Source organism: Plectropomus leopardus, chromosome 6 (assembly GCF_026936395.1).
Source record: "Plectropomus leopardus strain MGB_pleo_1.0 chromosome 6, ASM2693639v1, whole genome shotgun sequence".
NCBI lineage: Eukaryota > Metazoa > Chordata > Actinopteri > Perciformes > Serranidae > Plectropomus > Plectropomus leopardus.
The window spans coordinates 8149115-8167218 of record NC_142181.1 but is presented as its reverse complement, the minus strand read 5'-3'; the positions used below and the strand labels follow the sequence as shown (position 1 = coordinate 8167218).

At 40.4% G+C, this 18104-nt stretch overlaps 1 protein-coding gene across 2 annotated transcripts in view; it reads left to right on the top strand.

The window, feature by feature from the left end:
* The window catches only part of lsamp (limbic system associated membrane protein), a 496316-nt gene that overhangs the window by 256447 nt on the left and 221765 nt on the right, over positions 1–18104 (top strand). Inside the window, exon 2 of one of the 2 annotated variants that reach the window (XM_042486243.2) lies at positions 8514–8592. In XM_042486243.2, the coding sequence (XP_042342177.2) occupies positions 8514–8592 (79 nt within the window). Of the gene's footprint in view, positions 1–8142; positions 8593–18104 lie in introns of those variants that run through there. The other variant, XM_042486242.2, reaches the window with a different exon arrangement.

Sequence of the window (18104 nt, the reverse complement as noted above, 5' to 3'; positions counted from 1 at the left end):
GGAAGATTGTGCTCTACTTTCCCTTTGCTATTGTGAGGTTTGCTGTTGACCTCCGGGCTGACACAACAAACTGAATGTCTCTAACATGTTGGCTTTGCAACCGAAATGAAGTGAAACATTTGGCTTTGATGCAGCAGTGTGCGTATGGTGAGCAGCCAAGGTTGTTGAGATTTTTACACAGCCTCGCTGCTCACTATGCCAGATAAAACCACTACATGCAACAGGTCAACTGAATCATATGACTGATGGGGAGGCTTTCTTTTTGCATATTTTACCTTGTCTTCTCCTCTACTCTGTCTCCTTCTACTGTGACTTCTATCTGTCTGCATTATTAACATATTACCAGACTTTGAGACACTGCAACTTGCACTCAGTATGGCAAAATGCCGTATTTGATGTTTACCGTCAGCCCTCACATATAAACCAAAGGACTGACAAAATCTTAAACAAAAGTGCAGTGTTTCTGAAACCTAATGCTATGGTTTCATTGGCCAGCAATGGCAATAGATATCAACATATAATTTGCTGTGACTGAGTTGGTGAAAGTGACAAGCATTGAACCAAGAAGCTTTCTCCCAACTGCACAGAAGTAGCAATTGTTTGTTATTTATGGTTAACTGCAGACACATACTGTATATCTTGTCCATAGACTTGGCAAACAAGCAGAAATGATTGCTTGTAGCAGGCATATGTGGTGTGGAACTTAAGCTAACAACCAGTTACACATGTCAGTCCTAAAGCTATAGCCTGACATTAAGGGTGTGCCATTGTGCACTGTAACGAGCAATACATGCTGGTGTCGTGGGTGTCTAGGACAATGGGCCAGTCACTGTGAAAAATGTCATGTGGCATGAAGTTATTCTTTAACATGGTACTTCAGCATTTTAGCATGCACTTCCATGAAGAGGTGGGACTATGCTTCCCAAAATGCAATCTCAGAACCCAACGTTTATTGGTCTAAGGACAATATAGCCTCTGGGGGTAACTGCCAATATTTCAGGACATCCAGTGTAGCCAGCAGCTATGCAGGCTAAGACTTCCTGTTCCATGTGCTGGTAATTTTTTGCTAATTTGTATAAACAGGTATCTGTGTATGAATGCAGATTAATTAAAACATAAATGTGAATGCAAACCTAAACCATTGTCAATCTATAGCTGATGGCCTCTGAAATTGCATTTTGGTTCATGCTTTCCACCTCACCAAACAGACTGCTTACCTGCCACTTAAATGCAGGTCAATATTTGTTGTTAGAATGTTTAGTTAATATTTATTTTTCCGCGCTGTTTTAATCTTGCTCTGTTAAGCACTTTGCGTGATTGTATAAAAAGTGCGATATAAATGAAGTTTGATTTGATATAAAATACTCAGACTACAAATGGGAACCAGAGAGATTCCAATACCAAAGTCTTTTCCCGTTGTATACAGATATATTTTCAAAGAGATTATCCATAATGCAACTAGATAGTATCTCTCCTTAACCCCTAATATTCTTGTAAAAGCCTTTTTTTTTTTCAAGTTCCAAGAACTCAGTTTGTAACACAGGGTGCTTGTTGTAAATGGGTATTATCCAGGCTCAAGAAGAGATAACCCCTATGACATCACCACAACATTGTCAAAGCAATTTTAACAGAATATTTCCACTTTTTCCTTTGTTTTGTAATACACTGTAGGCAATACACTGACTATGGACAAGCACCCACCTCATACAACCCCACTTCAAAAAATGCTTTGAATAGGTAATATCATTAGAATTACAGTCTGCCAACAAAGCCTTGACATGAACACACTATTTATTTATGTAAAACATTTCAAATGAGAGTATATAACCTACAATAGGTGTCTGAATGAAAAGGAAAAAAAGAGAAAAGAAAGAAAAAAAACGTAACGGGGAGAAACAGCAAATGATGACATTGAGGCAGTAATGATGAATCCAGGTAATACTGATGAAATCCAGGTCATGGTATGGTGTTATGAAATAATGTGCAGGCATTGTCACTTTTAAAATTTACATGGTGGAAGTGGAGGCAAGAAGCCTTACTGATGTCATTCTACTATATCATGTTTTTTTGTTTTTTTATCACAAAGGGCTTTGTGAGACAAAGCCTGGTAGAAGATAATTCTGTAGCTTGGTTCCTGCAGCTCACAAGAAATAGACTGTAAAGCATATTATTGTAACCAGTTGCTATGCTCTATTCTTACACTGTAATCACACAAAAAAGCATGCATTTTAACACAGCATGAAACTGGAATTTCAGTTATAGAATAAAGTTTTATTTTTAAAAAAAAGACCAGGTGATTAAAACCAATTGTCCCTCCTTCCGAATCCGCAGTATCTAAGGAATGCCTTGAGGGAATTCATTCAAATTTGTCCCAAATCTCCACTTGGACTGATTGATGAAGTGATTAGATTTTTGTGGTCATAGGTGAAAAGCAAATTTCCCTCTGACTTTGTCTGTCTAATTCTTGTGAGCGTAATATCTGAAGAACACATTCAATGTAATATCTTCAAATTTGGCACGCACGTCCACACGGAATCAATAATGAAATTATTAGAATTTAATGGTCAATAGTCATAGGTCAAGGTAACTGCAACCTCCAAAAATGGTGTTTGGCCATAACACAGGTATTCATATGCAAATTATGGCAACATTTTACACAAATTTAATAGGATGAAATGATGAAGTGGTAACATTGTATACATGTAGAAAAGGTCATCTTCGCTGTGACATAATGCTTTGCAAAAGAATTTCTGGATATTATTCTATGTCATAACTCAGGAACAGAGGGCAAGACATATGGTCACATACTAAATTGGTGACCAATCTTGGGTGTTCATCTTGAAACTGTGCTGATTGTATAGCTCTCCTGTGCTGTCCCGTGGGAGATGTGTATGAAGCATCCCCATTTTAGCAGATGTAGATGTAAACTGTGAGTGCAACTTACTGCGGTAAGTCACCACAGTTGGTGATGCAAAAAAATAAAAATCAAAAAATGCAAATGGTCCTATCCAGAGACAGTATTTGGTTTGTCCATTCTGGGTACTGTAGAAACATGAAGGTGCAACAAGGTGCACACCATGGACAAGGACCACCTACTTATGTAGATAAGTGGCTCATTATCAGGTATCAAAACACAATGATTCTTATTTCTAGATGGTTGTACACTATAGACACATACTTCTTATAGTCCATTTCTGCCAATATATTTCCCAGACTGTGGTGTTTCCAAACCACATATGAATTCTCTGATGTCTTTATTTACTATTTGCAAATGTTGAGTTAATGAACGTCTTAGGAACAACGTGTGAATTCACCTTAAAGAATGGATTTTGCATCTTTAACTCAAAGCTATACATCTGCTTTTCTTTCTGCTGTAGTTCTTCCTTATTGATCAATGCAGCCGTGCAGTTCCTCTGCTGGAGTCATCATGACTAATGAGATGGGTAGTAAGTCAGGGCATCTCATAATATGTATTAATAAAAACACTTTAAAGTGGCTGCCCTTTCACGGAGACTGTAAGTTAAAAAAAATTATGAGTCATTGCTAACAAATTTTGGAAATTTCGCAGCTTTGAATCCAGCTTCTAACCAGCATTGGGATAATATACGATGCAGTGTGATTGCCTTGATGCCAAGCACAAAGAAGCAGAGCCATGATTACTAGTTATATTACATTTGTCTCTGGTGTGTTCCAATAGAATAGTTTCCTGGGGCATTCCTTGCTATCACCTTCTGAACTACACAAAGTTGAATAATAGATCATACTCTCATACGCTTTCGCCTCAAAGAAGTTAATCCCCTTTTATAACCATTGTTGTTCCATCATTATCTGTCACAGACTGCACTGCTTTTCGTAGAAGATACCAATTATTGTGTATGTCTCTTCACTGTGTCATGCAATAGCACTATTACTGTCCTCAAAAACAGCTTTTGGCTCTGTGGTACTGAACAAGAAAAGCTGGCATCCTACTGTATATACACACAACACACGTGTCATTGTTCCTGAATTATATAGACAAATGATCTGTAAATATCACCAGCGAACCAAATTCAATAGCAAAGGAATTTTCCTCTGAGCTTAGTGTGTGTCATCTTCTATTTATTGAGCTGTCAATTGCCTTAAATGGAAGATCCTGAGAAGTGTTTAATGCTAACAGCTAACCTGCCTCTGTTCCCTGAATGGGACACACATTTTTACACATCAGTTGTCATATTTACTTAAAGTGTATTATGTATTTCTATTGTGTACACTGCAGCAGAATATATCACCAGTTCTGCTGTCGAAACCACAACACCCACCAACCCAGAGCGTCCCACCTGCATGATAATAACCCCTCTGTATCTCAGCGCTCGGTTTGTCCGTGCGTGTTTGTGTGTTCTCCAGTGTGGGGCAGAACGAGAGATCACTGGCCTTTTGTTAGGTACTGGTTAAAGCTGCTGTGTCCCTGGCCTCCCCTCCTCCATGCAAGGAAGATTGCAATTAATTACACACACACACACACACACACACAACATTTCTTAGATCACTGACGGGCTTTTGAGAATTGTTAACGAAAAATATAGATAAAAGCCACATGGGAGCCATTCCTGTATAAATCTGTATGCAAAGGAGAGCCTCTTTTCCTCTCTTCAGAGCCCAGTAGTCCCTTTTTAAGTGGCCTTAATGCATATGCTCTTTCATAAACTGTGCAATCTCCAAGATAGCTAAAATCTTCAGAAGCTTTGAGGAAATAACAGGCGCTGATTATTAAGGGCCAAGTTGGGAGCAGCTATGCAAGCATGCCTCCCTGAAAACATTTTTGTGCTCCTTAACTAATGCACTACCATCAGCACCTCCAAACATTCCCGTTATTAGTAATTTCACTAAAGTTACTTTTTAGCTGTGCAAACATCTTCTGAACTTCCATTTTCTTCAGTCTAGTTGTAAAGCCTATATGTCACAGTAGGTTACAGCAGCTGAAAAGATGGCTGTTAAAGTCCGACCTGAACTCTTGCCTAAAATCTGAGAAATCTGAAAATGAGGCTTAGATTCCATTTCTCACCAGCGCAATGCGTAAATGCAGTGCAGGAATACAGAAAATCTGCATCAAAAGTTCCACATATGGCCAAAAAATTCCACAAAACAAAAGTCTGTGCAGACAGAAACATGTCTGAGGGGGCTAATATTAACTACAAAACACAAACTAATCGGACCCCAGATTGGATGCTAATGCTAGCTGTTGTGGCCAGCCCCATTCCGTGAAGCAAATGCATGTCAGCTACATTACCTTCCTTGTCGTATCCCAGTGGATTGAACATCTATAGCTATTGTATAGTCCTTTGTTTGGTTGTTGAGGTAGTTTTAGCAAGTGCTTGTTGTACAGCAATGGATGTTGAGAAACCAGATTGATAAGTTGTTCCCCCATTTTAGCAGCAAGCTTGCTATGACCTCAAAATAATCAGGTGGAACAAATGAATTAATAGGTCAAACATGTATTTGTGCGGGGGGAAATTTGCTGGAATTGAAGTATGTATGAATATTTTTGCCTGCTCAAATGTCCAGAATTTGACAGCTTTCATAAGAACCCACCAAAACATTTTTTTAATGAATTTTCATGAGGATAATTTGGTTATAAATATGTGCTTGTTATAAAATGACATTAACTACACAAGAGGATTTAGGGTCACATATGGAAACTTTAAGTTCTAAGGTTACCAGTAGAATTCAGAGAATAACAAATAAGTGCTGACTTTAGTCTCGGAATTCTAAGTCAGAATTCTGACTCAATTCTCAGAATCTTGATTTAATTCTCAGAATTCTGAAATCAGAGTTCTGACTTAAACACTGAGTTCTTATTCAGGTCTTAAGACTTATCTCTCATAACTCTGACTTTATTCCCAGAATTCTAAGTCAGAGATCTGACTCATGTCTCAGAATTCTGACTTTAATCAAATTTCTGACTTTATTCTCAGACCTCTGACTTAATTCATAGAATTCTTCTGACTCAGTTATTAGAATTCTGACTTTATTCTTAGAATTCTCTGTCAGAGGCTTAACTCTCATTTAAGTCTCAGAATTCTGACTAGATTCTTAGAATTCAGATTTTCTTCACAGATTTTGGTGTGATCTGACTTAAACCTCAGAATTCTGACTTTGAACTCTAGGGTACACTAGGTGTGTGTTTGTTATTCCAATCTGACGCGCTACACTTAAATGGGAGAGCTGTTCTTCAAAGCCATGGAGCGTTTATTTCTCTATTAACTGACAAACAGTAAAATTCATTACACATTCACTTCATTTGGCACTTTGCTGCTCTTAGTGGTCAGAGTGTGCCCTGAAACTCCCAGAGCGTGCTGCTCTGGATAACCGAATGGTACATTCCAACAGTGCTCTGAATTTCTGAGCAGTCCAGTTTGTACCAGAGAGTTACCCTGGCACTCAGAGTAAGTGTTTCTGAATGCACCCTCAGACATCTGATTTTGAACTCAGAATTTGGACTCAGTTCTCAGAATTCTGATTCAAAATTCTGATTCTAAATCTGAAATCTGCCCTTTTACTCAAAATTGTGACTTAAATCTGAGAATTATGACTTTATTTACAGAATTCTGACTTTCAACTCAGACCACAAATTTATCATGTCACCCTAATCCTCTTCCGTGCTCATCCACACTACCTTGTTTTGGTTCATTCAGACTGCCTGTGCTCTGAACAGGATTACTTCTCCTGTATGTGCACAGTACAATTACATTATTGTTGGAGATCTACATTGAAATTATATATTGAATCCTCGCTGTGTCCTGTACTTGTATCCATGTGCAGAGTAGCATTAAAACGTTCTTGTGTCTGATTTAAATATATTAACCAAACACCACCAGAGACGAAACAAAAAAGCACTGTGCAACGAATGACAATGATTCACATTTGTATTGATGCATTTTCTGAATCAAATAAAATGCTTAGTGCACTGCCTTGATTGTTACTCTTCAGTTCATTAAGCACATCGTCAAATGAGCTTCAGATCATGGCCTATTAAGCCGCAGCTTGATTGGCCAGTGGTGAAATGAAAAGCACTTTCTGCATTTGCTGCTGGATTGTAAAGGCGCACCTTCAAAACTTGTGTCCTTGCTTAAGTTGAAAGTGGATGTAATTGCTTACAGAGCTCCAGCCTCATGGCAGTCATGGCAGTCTAGACAAGAGGTGATTATGTCTGGTGAAGCTATATGCAGCTGAGCTTTGCCCTGTTCATGGTCAACAGAGTTGGCACTCTTGAATCTGTTTTTCATCTCTCTTCCTTCACTTAATTCACTTAAACTGTAGAGGGGAAGAATATAACATGGACTATGAAGAGAAAAGACTATTTCATGCATATAATTCTCCCAAAAAAGTGTATTTCAGAGTCCTAGATTGTGGTTACAGTGCAAATATTGTGGATTTCGCACACAAACGATTAAAAAAAATGCATAACTGTTTTTCTTTTTTCTTTTTTAATGATAGGTTTCACTGCTCTCTACCTAAGAGCACCCTGAACTTATGTAATTTACCACATTAAATCATAATTAACTACAGAAAGTCTTATCCACTGGAGGGTTCATGGTCCAATGCAAATCTGCGCGGCGTGAAAATGCTTGGCAGCCACTGCTCTAGATAACTGGATACCTGTGAGCATACCGTTTGTTTGAAGACTAATGATAAAGTGATGCTGTGAGAGAGTCTTTGCTCGGGTTCACCTCCAGGGAGGCAAGAGCAAATACAGTAGTTGTGTATAGATTCTAACCTGTGGACCTGGTTCGGACTGTTGATTTTGAGCATATCCCCGGGACCACTTGATGTCTCCTTTTGGGATCTGTGTCCAAATATGCCAGATACATCTATACTGCTGCAAAGGGTATCACTGCACAACACCTGCTTTTTGTTTTTGTTTTTGTTTTCCTTTAAAAAAAAAAATCAACATCCTTTCTTCTTTGGCCACAATTCCTGTCCTCACTCAGTTGTGTCTCACTGAAAGGGACCTCAGGTGGTGCTGTTGTCCTGACAACCAATAAGGGGAGCATCACAGCCAGACGGCTGGATAATCTGAGAGAAAGAGAGAGAGAGAGAGAGAGAGAGAGAGAGAGAGATGGTGGTGGTAGTGGTGGTGGTGGGGGGGGGTTTCTCAGACTCGGAACAGAAGCCTGCCTCACTCCATCGCAGTTGCTGGCTGTGCCGTTCCTTTACGCAGAGAGCATTACGCATCACTGGACTATAGAGCGACGACCCCCGAACAACACCGCACGCTTTCGTCCCGAAACTCTTTTCGGAAACCCTTAACACGCATCCCTCCAGGACTGTTTTTGGACCTAAAAGCATCCCGCGTTTTCCGAGAAGTCTGGACAACTACTCTTCTTCCTCCTTCCTCCCCCCCCTTTTTTAACCCTTGGATCTATAGCTCTCCGAACAGCGCGCGCTCCTGTGCTTTAAAATGCAAGTCGGACGCAAATCGTGTTGGAGGCAATTGCAGGCTTCTTTTTTCAGACTGCTGTGTCTTATTCCCACAGGATTTCCCGTCCGGAGTGTGGATATGCAGAGGGCCACCGACAACATCACCATCCGTCAGGGCGATACAGCGATCATAAGGTAAGAGTCGCCTTCCAACTTTCCTTCTCTCCTCCTGTCTCCCTCCGGATGCAGAGCAGCACCCTCCTTGCGGGCTGGCAGCAGCTGCATGCCACAGATCTCGGCTCCATAGGGTATCACCTCATGGTTAATTTGCAGTGTAATATGTATATTTTGCTATTTTCTGCCTGCGGAAAACTTATATTTTCCGCAAGACTACAAAAAGTAAAGGGGGTGGGACGTTTCGGAGTTTATTTCCTTGGGTCTGCAACTTTTATTTCAACAACCAGTCGATACCAAGATAGCTGTAATATTTCTGTATAACATGCATTATGTTTTGGTGGTCGATCTTTCTCCCATGCACTATTTCTATAGAAACTGCATATAGATTTGCAATGATATCCCTCTTCTAGTGGTATTTACATCAGCTTAAACGCCTTCGCTGACATGACGCACAGAGAACCGAGGCTGTGGTCACCAACGCGCTATTTTTTTTTATTATTATTATGCTTGATTCAAGAGCTTGGCACACCGAAGTGCGTCACGGTGTCCGGAGATGCTGTGTGTGAGTGGATTAATGGGCAGAGACAGGGGATTCTAGACTTAGATAAGAGGATGATGCGAAAGAGACAGAGAACTGTGCAGTCTTGTTTGGATTTTACGAATTACCGCGGGATGTTTAGAGGAGATTAATTGCACCCTGCAGGGGACAAGTAGGTGAAGTAGCATCAGTGTCAGAATAACTCCATTGCTGCTCATGGCTGTTTGCAGCCCCCGTGAATCTAAAGCTCCAGTCTGCGAATTCTGTTGTGTGTGCTGGTCCGGTTTTTGTGTCCATAATAGCCCCGCATCCCACTTAATCACCTCCTAGACAATGCAAGCTGTCAACTCAGTGGTATTGTGGTACTGCTGGGCAGATGTCAGTGGGACCACGTGACTAAAGCCATGTGTTTGTGGCAGGGTATAAATGCAAGAGGATTTAGATTCGGTTATTTTTTGCCTTTTTGTAAACAAGGCGCTTTGCCTCCCCTCCAGCCCTAGTGCACCCCCTCCACACACACACACACACACACACACACACACACACACACAAAATGGGATGTACTGTTGGGAAGTCCAGTGGTATAATAGGCTGCATACAGAACACTCTATCACATTGACTTTTCCCTATTCCTCACTCTCCCTCTGTCCTCTCCTCCACTTCCGTGCTTTATGTACAGTAACATCAGCCAGTGTAATGAGTGTGAGAATATAGAATGCAATTATGGGATAGACCTTTAACACAGCCTGTCAGGAAGCCTGCAGACGCACAAACAAACACATGCACAAGCACATTTCCCCACATGTGCTCGGAGCTTGCTTATAGGTGCGTGCACGCACGCGCACACGCACACGCACACGCACACACACACACACACACACACACACACACACACACACGCACACACAAGGCATAAATCTCTTTAATGGATTCCTTCGTGCAACCAGGTGCCATCCATTCAGGCACCTGCTGATCAAATTAGTCAATTGACTCAGTTACCGTTGAACTCACCAGGGGTCACAGCTATTTGTTTCACTTTTCCAAATCCAATTGAGTACGTCTTTGCTATATTCAGCCGTTTAGTCACCCAGTCAGTGTGTCTCCTTCAGGAGGTGGTGGCGGCAGGCGTTTTTTGCACTCAGCCAGAGCCATATGAGATTCTTCTCTTCCAAGAAAGCATTCCTAAGTTTGCTATTTTAACCATTACCTCTGATAAACGATCCCTGAATAATTATCTGTGGTAAGCACTCAGGGAGCATCATAATTAATTTGATGTTTGTAATCTACGTATCTTGTTGGCATTCGCCATCAGTCTTATTTATTGTCAAATCAAGCAGCGATAAACTGCAACTCAGATCCCTGTGGCTCCATTGGAAAACACAACCATTTTTCACACCCAGTTTCCACCTGACAAATTGGATATGGGGGTGGGGCGCGAAGAAAAAAACATGAGGGCTAAAATGCGCGAACTTTGAACAGGGGTGGGATGCCGTCGGCTAGTAATTTGTCGAGCTACACAGTGTATCTGATTCCATAAGCTGGGTTTTGTGAAGGCTGAGGGGATATTGGTGACCTGGGGGCGTAATAAGGCCCGCGCTCCTTTAGTGGAGCCTGTGGCTGCAGTCGTGACATTCATGGCACAAGAGGAGAGATGCTGGAATAGAGAAACAGTGTGTGGCCAAACAACCACTGTGACAGAACACACAGCGGCGGGCCTTGCTGCTGAATTGTGAAAGGAAATGTAGTTTTACCAGGGTCTAAGACCTGTGCAGAGCTGAATAAATCAGCAAAATATTTTCTATTTATGCTTGGGACATTCAAATTGGCAACACTAGTGTACCTCATTGTGAAAGCCTTTTTCAAATGTATATTTTTAAAGGGATACTTTGCCTATTTTTACAAGCTTTGTATCAGATCAATCTGTAGATGAACTGTGGTAAACGTCCATCCACCCAACCAGTGCCTATATCCAACTCCCCACCCCGACAAAATGCTGTGGTATGTTGCAAAATGATGGAAAACATGTAATCTGGCAGAGTTTCGTTGGCTGTCCTAGGCTGTTGCTTGAACTACATGCTGAACTTCCACATTTTTGTATTTCATGTTGCCTGTTCTTATTTCCAAGTCTTCGTATCAGCATATGCGCCGCAGGATGGCCTCAGCTGAGAACGCGGCCAGCCAGAACTGGACAGAAAACCAGACTTTCTCCTGGGAGTCCTGGGTGTTTGCTTCCAGTCTGAATGTGATGTTTTTGCCTACACCTTACCACATGCCTCTTTTGCCTAATCCTAATCATCCCTGCCAGCATGTGCATTTGTTGACGTCCTGACATCGGTTGCCATGTGCTTTTGTTGGCTAAACAAAACCACTTGCGGTGTCATCCCACCCGTGCTTGTGTTAACATCACGGTAGTGGAATCCCAGCATGTAAATAGCAAACACAGAAGGTACCTAGAGCATGATATGCAAATGCCAAGTCCACTGCAAAGCGGCAAAATATGACAACTTGAGATGAGATGAGATGTGCAGTGAATTCTGATAGTTGAAGGTTTTCTTGCTCCTGACCAAAAGTGTAAATTTTTGCTGTTTTCTCTGGTCATGTAGCACCAATTCCAAAAGTGCTTACGTCTTCACATGCATAGACAGCCTAATTTTTGAAAGAGGCAATCTTTCCAGCAGTGAAACTCTTCTTAAAGCTTTATAATGGCTATGGAATAGTTTATGCGGTGAGAAAATGTAATGCATTACTTACATGATACACTTGCGTTACAGATCACAGTGAAAATTCTCTAGAATTAGATCAGAATGATTTAATGACGGGGCATTTCATTCAAATTTCTGCCAATACTTTGTTGTGACAGGCACGACTTCTTTTCAGTGTGTTGTGACACCATGCTTTGTTCACAGAATCTCATTTCCCCCCTCAGACTCCATCAAAAGTGATCATAAACTAAATATTGACAGATATCTCCAGCAACTGTCGGCGGTGCCTATAGGGAACAGCATTGAGTCTAAATTGATTTCCTTCTGTCTTTCAAGAATGAAATTTAGCGGTAGCATGTTCTTCCTTTTAACCAGATACAGCGCTAACCTTTCAACCCCTTTGCCTAAACGGTTCATCGAGGGTTTAATCTGGAAGAGATTATTCTTTAGAAGTTGTTATAGTGTCTTAGATAAACATTGTTATGCCAGCGTGTGTTGAAGTGAATTAGAGCTTGTGATGTACAGTATGCTCTGGGATTAAGATCGTATCAGTGGTCAGGTTTTGTAATATGCTTCCTTTGGATCTCTTGCATAACATGCTTTACTCAGAAGTAAGCATGTAAGCATGCCGCATCCTCGACCATTTTAATGATGTGGTGGCTCTGTGTTGAGTTCAAAGATTAGCGACTATATCTGGGTCTTACATTTGTCCCCGAGCTGTCTTCTTCCTCCAAAGGGAGGGAGAATTTTATTTGAGAATGTGTATCTTCTTGAAGTGACATTTGCCCCTGGAAACCGTGAACATAAGTCCTGGCATATTAAATCTAGGCCTGTTTCCCAGCCGTCGTGTTCCAGACCTATGAGATTTAGGTCAACTGAAAAACACCCCATATATCAGAGCGCCCTTCTATGGTGACTTAGCCTGTTCATTTTTTTATTTTTTTTATTTGCAAGGATGATGCCAACAAGTGAAATCAAACCATTCTCATCCTCAGCAAGTCACAATGTGTATCTGAGGAGAAGAATAAGAAAAGTTTCCCCACATCTCTTCAAGCCATTTCTGAGTCACAATAGTTTACTTTTTAATTGCTTTTTTTGAGTCCCTCACTATGTAGTAGCCTGGGGAAGGTTGTGATGTCAGGCGAAAGCCCTGATAATTGACAATTGCTTATTAAAGCATTAATGACACAGTCTCTGTGATTGCTCTCCTCTGGGTCAATTATCTGCGCTTTGACAATACACTCTGCCTGGCTTGTTACTTTCCGGGAAGATGATTCTGCACTTGTGCTTTGCCTCAGAGGATCTTCGTCAAAACTTAGCCCAGAACTCTGCCTTTAATTTGAGTCGGAGTCGGCCAGATATTATGTATGTGAAATCTGCTAGAGGCTCAGACACTACATAAGACATGATGTTAGTCTAATTCAAGTTCCGATACCATTCACAATGCCGGGGAATACAGCCATTTTCATTTGCATTATTAAAACCTCAACTATTGAACTCTGATGGCTGATGGGTCTTTGAGTGCTGCAGTGTGCACCAGCCGCCCTGCAAAGAACTGTGCTTTTCCAACATGGAAATAAAGACTTTAAGGATGTGGGAAATTAACTGAGAGTCACAGCATGCCCCCCTGTGAGGAAAGATGATTGCTTATTTCCACAGTACACCTGGTACCGATCCTGCAACACATGCTCAAAGCAAAAAATCAATTTTTCTGGAGGCTGTGTTGAAAATAATTTTGCAAATATACTACAGAAAATTGCTTAACTACTTATAAAGTTAACCCAAAGTCATGCTCTCTTTTTTTAATATGAAAATATATTTTGTTATGACAGGATGGATGAAAAAAAACTTTTTTTCAATTCCCAAACTATGACAGGACATGACTTGATAAATGCAGTTATATTTTTCATGGTCACTGTCCCCTATCCAGTACTGTGCAGGCCCAAGTCCAAGACCGAAACCCACGCCACACCTGTCAGACCTGACCAGATGAACCTGCCTTCTACTGCTAAATTTAAGACCCACTTTGAACCTGGGTCCAAAATGCTTCTTGCAGTTAGTGTCATACTTTTGGATTGGCTGTTATTCAAAACACACTTTACAATACTGAACACTACTCATCAAATATCCCCAAGAATTAGTTTATTGGACAAATTGGCACAATTCGGTGCAACATTCAGTAGCACTGCAGGGAGGAGTTTGGCCTTTACATTGAGAGAGTAAGGGTGTCAAGATCAAGGTGGTGGGTGGGCATGTAGCATGTCTGACTTCATGCTGCTCTCGTCAAAGATCAACAATTAATGGTGACCCTTTTAGCTGGAACATTGATGGTTCCTTCACCGCAACCGGAACCTTAAAAGTATACTATGCAGAAAGTCCACTGTCTGTATCACCAGCAAGAGTGTGTACTTGGCATTCTTTTCTCTATATATTTGTTTTTCTTTGGTAGTTTTCTCTTGGATGTGGGCACTTTATGTTCTGGTATCTGGTTGCTACCTTTTATTAAGTCCCAACCTCACCTGCACACTGTGTCCAAGAACATCTCAAACCAAGCAAAATAATAAGAAAAAAAAAAATACAGGGCGGAAAGCAGAGTCTCTGAGGATGCAAACAGCAGGATACACTCCTAGTGGGTCACAAGTGATGAATTAGAGGTATTACTTCTAAGTCGTCATATTATTTTTTTTTTTTGTTTTATTTTTTTAAAGAAAATCCAGCATAGTTTACCTTTAACCATACTGTTGTTGCCGTGTGATAATGATGCAGAAGTAAATCATAAAAAAATAAATAAGTAAACCTTGACTTAAAAAAAAGGACTAGCAATACTGGTTAGTAAAATGTAAGAATCTAAACCCTTTAGAACCTGGATCAACATCATTTTGAAGTGCTGCATTCAAACGCCTTTCAAAACCATTTAAACCTCTGGGACCTGAGAAAATTGCTTTGATTTCTTTTGAAAACATGGAAAATAGGAAATGAGCAACTTAGCAAGAGATGTCTGAAAAATTGAAAAGAAGAAAAAAAAATGAAAGGGTAACAGAAAAATTATGTGAAAATTAGCTGTTGGGAGATTATTTGATATATAAAAAAAAGAAAAAGGCACCTAGATAGAATTTTTATAATTGTATATTTAAAATTAAGTTAAATTAAATTAAATATGTATTTATTTATTAATGGCATTTTCATGTTTCTTTTTGCATTTTAATTTACTTCTCTTCTCTTTTTTTCTTTTCTTTTTTCTGTTGCTTATTTTCAGGAAGTTTTCTTGTAATTTTTTTTACTGATTTCTTGCTCAGTTTTTGACCATTTCTAGTCTAGTTGCTCATTGGCCCTGCTTTTAAAAAAAGAAGGCAATTTGCTCAAGTTTCAAAGGGTGAAATATGTATCTTAATTTCATGTACAATATTTAACACACTGGATAACAGCCAACAGAGAAAAAAATGACACTTCAAAAAAGAAAAACATTGAAGTAAAATCGACTTGGACTGTGATAAAATCATGCAGAGGCACAAGCGAAATTTTTACAAAGAGAGTATGATTAAGGTGGCAGCTGGTGCGATCACCTGGTACAGTCACAGATCCTTCTGATACTTTGTTTATCTGAGTTTGTGAGGCTCCGTGAGCAATAACCTGCACTGTGTACTGTAGATAAAGTATAATAGATATATCTGTAAGGAAAAGTTTAAAACACGGTTTTTGTATAGCCAAGTTTATGAAAATCATACCCACATACACGTGGTGTTTACCACAGTTCCATAAAACCAACCTATAATCAACATTTCTCACTGTCACATTAAGTTATGACAGAGACACAGTGCAGATATTCATTTTCACAGACAGTACAAAGATTTGGTAAGGTGATACTGTTAGCACTACAGTCCAGGTTGGATTCCAAGTGGAGGCAGGAAAACAGGAAAAACAGATCAATTTTTGGATTTCCGGGCAGAGGGCAACAGTGCAACAAAATTTGGGATGCCCAGTCCCAAGGGGGGGTTCTATATTTCTCTGTACAGCTCATCACATTGGAGTGCTGCCTTTTTTTTTTTCTTTTTTTTTACGTTTCCAGCCTCCCCAGGCAACTCTCAGTCTCTCAGTCTCTTCATCCTCTCTTTCTTTCTCTCTCAGCCAGCATTGGATTGTCCAGCTGTGCTGTCTTAACCTGATTCACACAGTGAACATCGTCAGACAAGGGGAAAAAGGAGGGAGAAAAAGATGGAGCTTCTTTACGAGGATAATAAAGGGAAAACTGTAAAAGGGAAGAGTGGTGACTGGTGGGAGAGAGAGACAAACAGAGGGACGAAGAAGAGTAGGATGGGTAGAATTAGAGTGGGAGGGAGAGGGGGAGGGCAGGGACACAGTATTAGTACAATCAGCACAATAATCCCTTCTGTTCCAGCCTGGGCTGGTGTAGGATTTTCAAATCAATTTCATTTTCACTCATGATGCTACAGTGGGAGAGCTGAGTGGCTGCCAGTTGGGTCATTATCGTCTTGTCCCCATTTTGACTTGGGACGGAGCAGAGGTGAGGGCGGGAAACTTCGGGGACGCAGGGTTTTGGTTGATATTCTGCCAATTCTGCAAAGTTTTTGCGAGGGCTTTTGAACGGCTCGGAGTATTCACAAGTTCCAGATGCTTTCATCTTGGGTCGGTAGGATCTGAATAATAGCCCTGCAGAGACAGTGTAAAGTCTTTTGACATGGCAGAGTTCTGACGTTCTCATCTGACACGGCACACAGTCCAGTACAGTTCTGTATGCTTCCTGGGCCTCTTTGAAAGGCTCCCAACCAGATATGTTCCATGTTTGCCAAACCATCCTTTGAAAACACACCAGGAAACTTTGAGCTCTTCATTATGTGTTTTCATTGTGTTTTTGTGAATAACTCAACCACAGAACCCAGAACTGAAATGCTTTTTTTTTTAATATAACTGAATATTAAAGCAGTGCTTCTACCTAAAAGCAATTCCACTCCATTTCCCCCTTTACCTAGTCTTTTGTTGGGCAGCCCAGACTGTCTCTAAGTGCATATTTAAACTACTCAGCAATTTCTCACAGCCTCTGGCCACCTATAGGCGATGGCGGTAGAAGTGAAGTGGAAGAGTATTCTTATTACTCTCAGAAGAACTCAAAATGTCAGAGTCTTACAGAGCTGCAGCGGATGTTGTATAAAAAATGGAAAAGTGTCAAACTGTATGTTCGAAGTAATTACTATCCATACCCTAATGTACTGTGCTGTGCGGTAGCAGCAACACATTGCATGTGTATGTCTTTCCCACTGTACTTTATGATTACATCTTCCGCTCACCCAGTATTTGTCATTATAATGGAGCTGCCATCTTTCAGAGGTTTGGCATCATTACTTGTGTGCCATCATGATTAATTGCAAAATCAGTGCAGCTGCTTGAAAAGAACAAGTGCTTCAATTTGACTGCCATTAACCACCCAGTTTGTAACGATTTAGCTATTATGTAAAACTTAACTAAAGCAGAAATTTGAATTAAAATTTTTAAAAAAATCACAAGCACCTCTGTGTCAACCCTGATGTGAAATGGGACAGACAAATGGAGTGAATGGACTTGTGTTGAGCTCTGTTCAGCTGCAGCTGTGGAGGCAGGTTAAATAATTTTAAATCTGTCAGTCAGGATGAATTCAAATTAAAGCTGAAACATGTGGGTTTTAGCTGGGACGACTCCCGTCCCTGCAGCTGTAAATCCTCATGGCTTTAAAGCAGATTAGAGGGTCTGCAGTAAGTATAGCCCTGGATGAGCACACTCATTGTTTACCTCCCATCTCTTCCAAAATCAGCAAAAAATCTGCCTGCTGACCCACTGACACAAACTGCACAAGATGGCGTCACACTGTGCTGATAGATGTGGTTTCACAGAGGGATGATGTCGTCATTGGATGAAGGTGCTCACTCTTGCAAACCTGCCATACAACTACTGTTTTTACACACACCTCAATAACTGCAATAGAGATGTTCAGACATTGAACACAAGATTGTCAGCAGTTTTTCCCTGCTTTGCTTCCAGTTACTTCCAGATGGGCTTTGATTCAAGCTCATGTGACACCTATATTTGTATTCTTTAATTCTTGTAAACAAAATACCTTTTCTTCCTTGAATAATCGTAATTTTTAAATATTTTCTAGCAAATCGAGCTGTCTACTTTTCATTTTTTCTGGCCTTTTTTTTTCTCTTTTTTTTCTTTTAGATGTTCATCAACCCCCCACCCCCCTCCAAAAAAAAAATGATGATTAGCACTTATGCATGCTGTATTTGTTGTCTTAATAA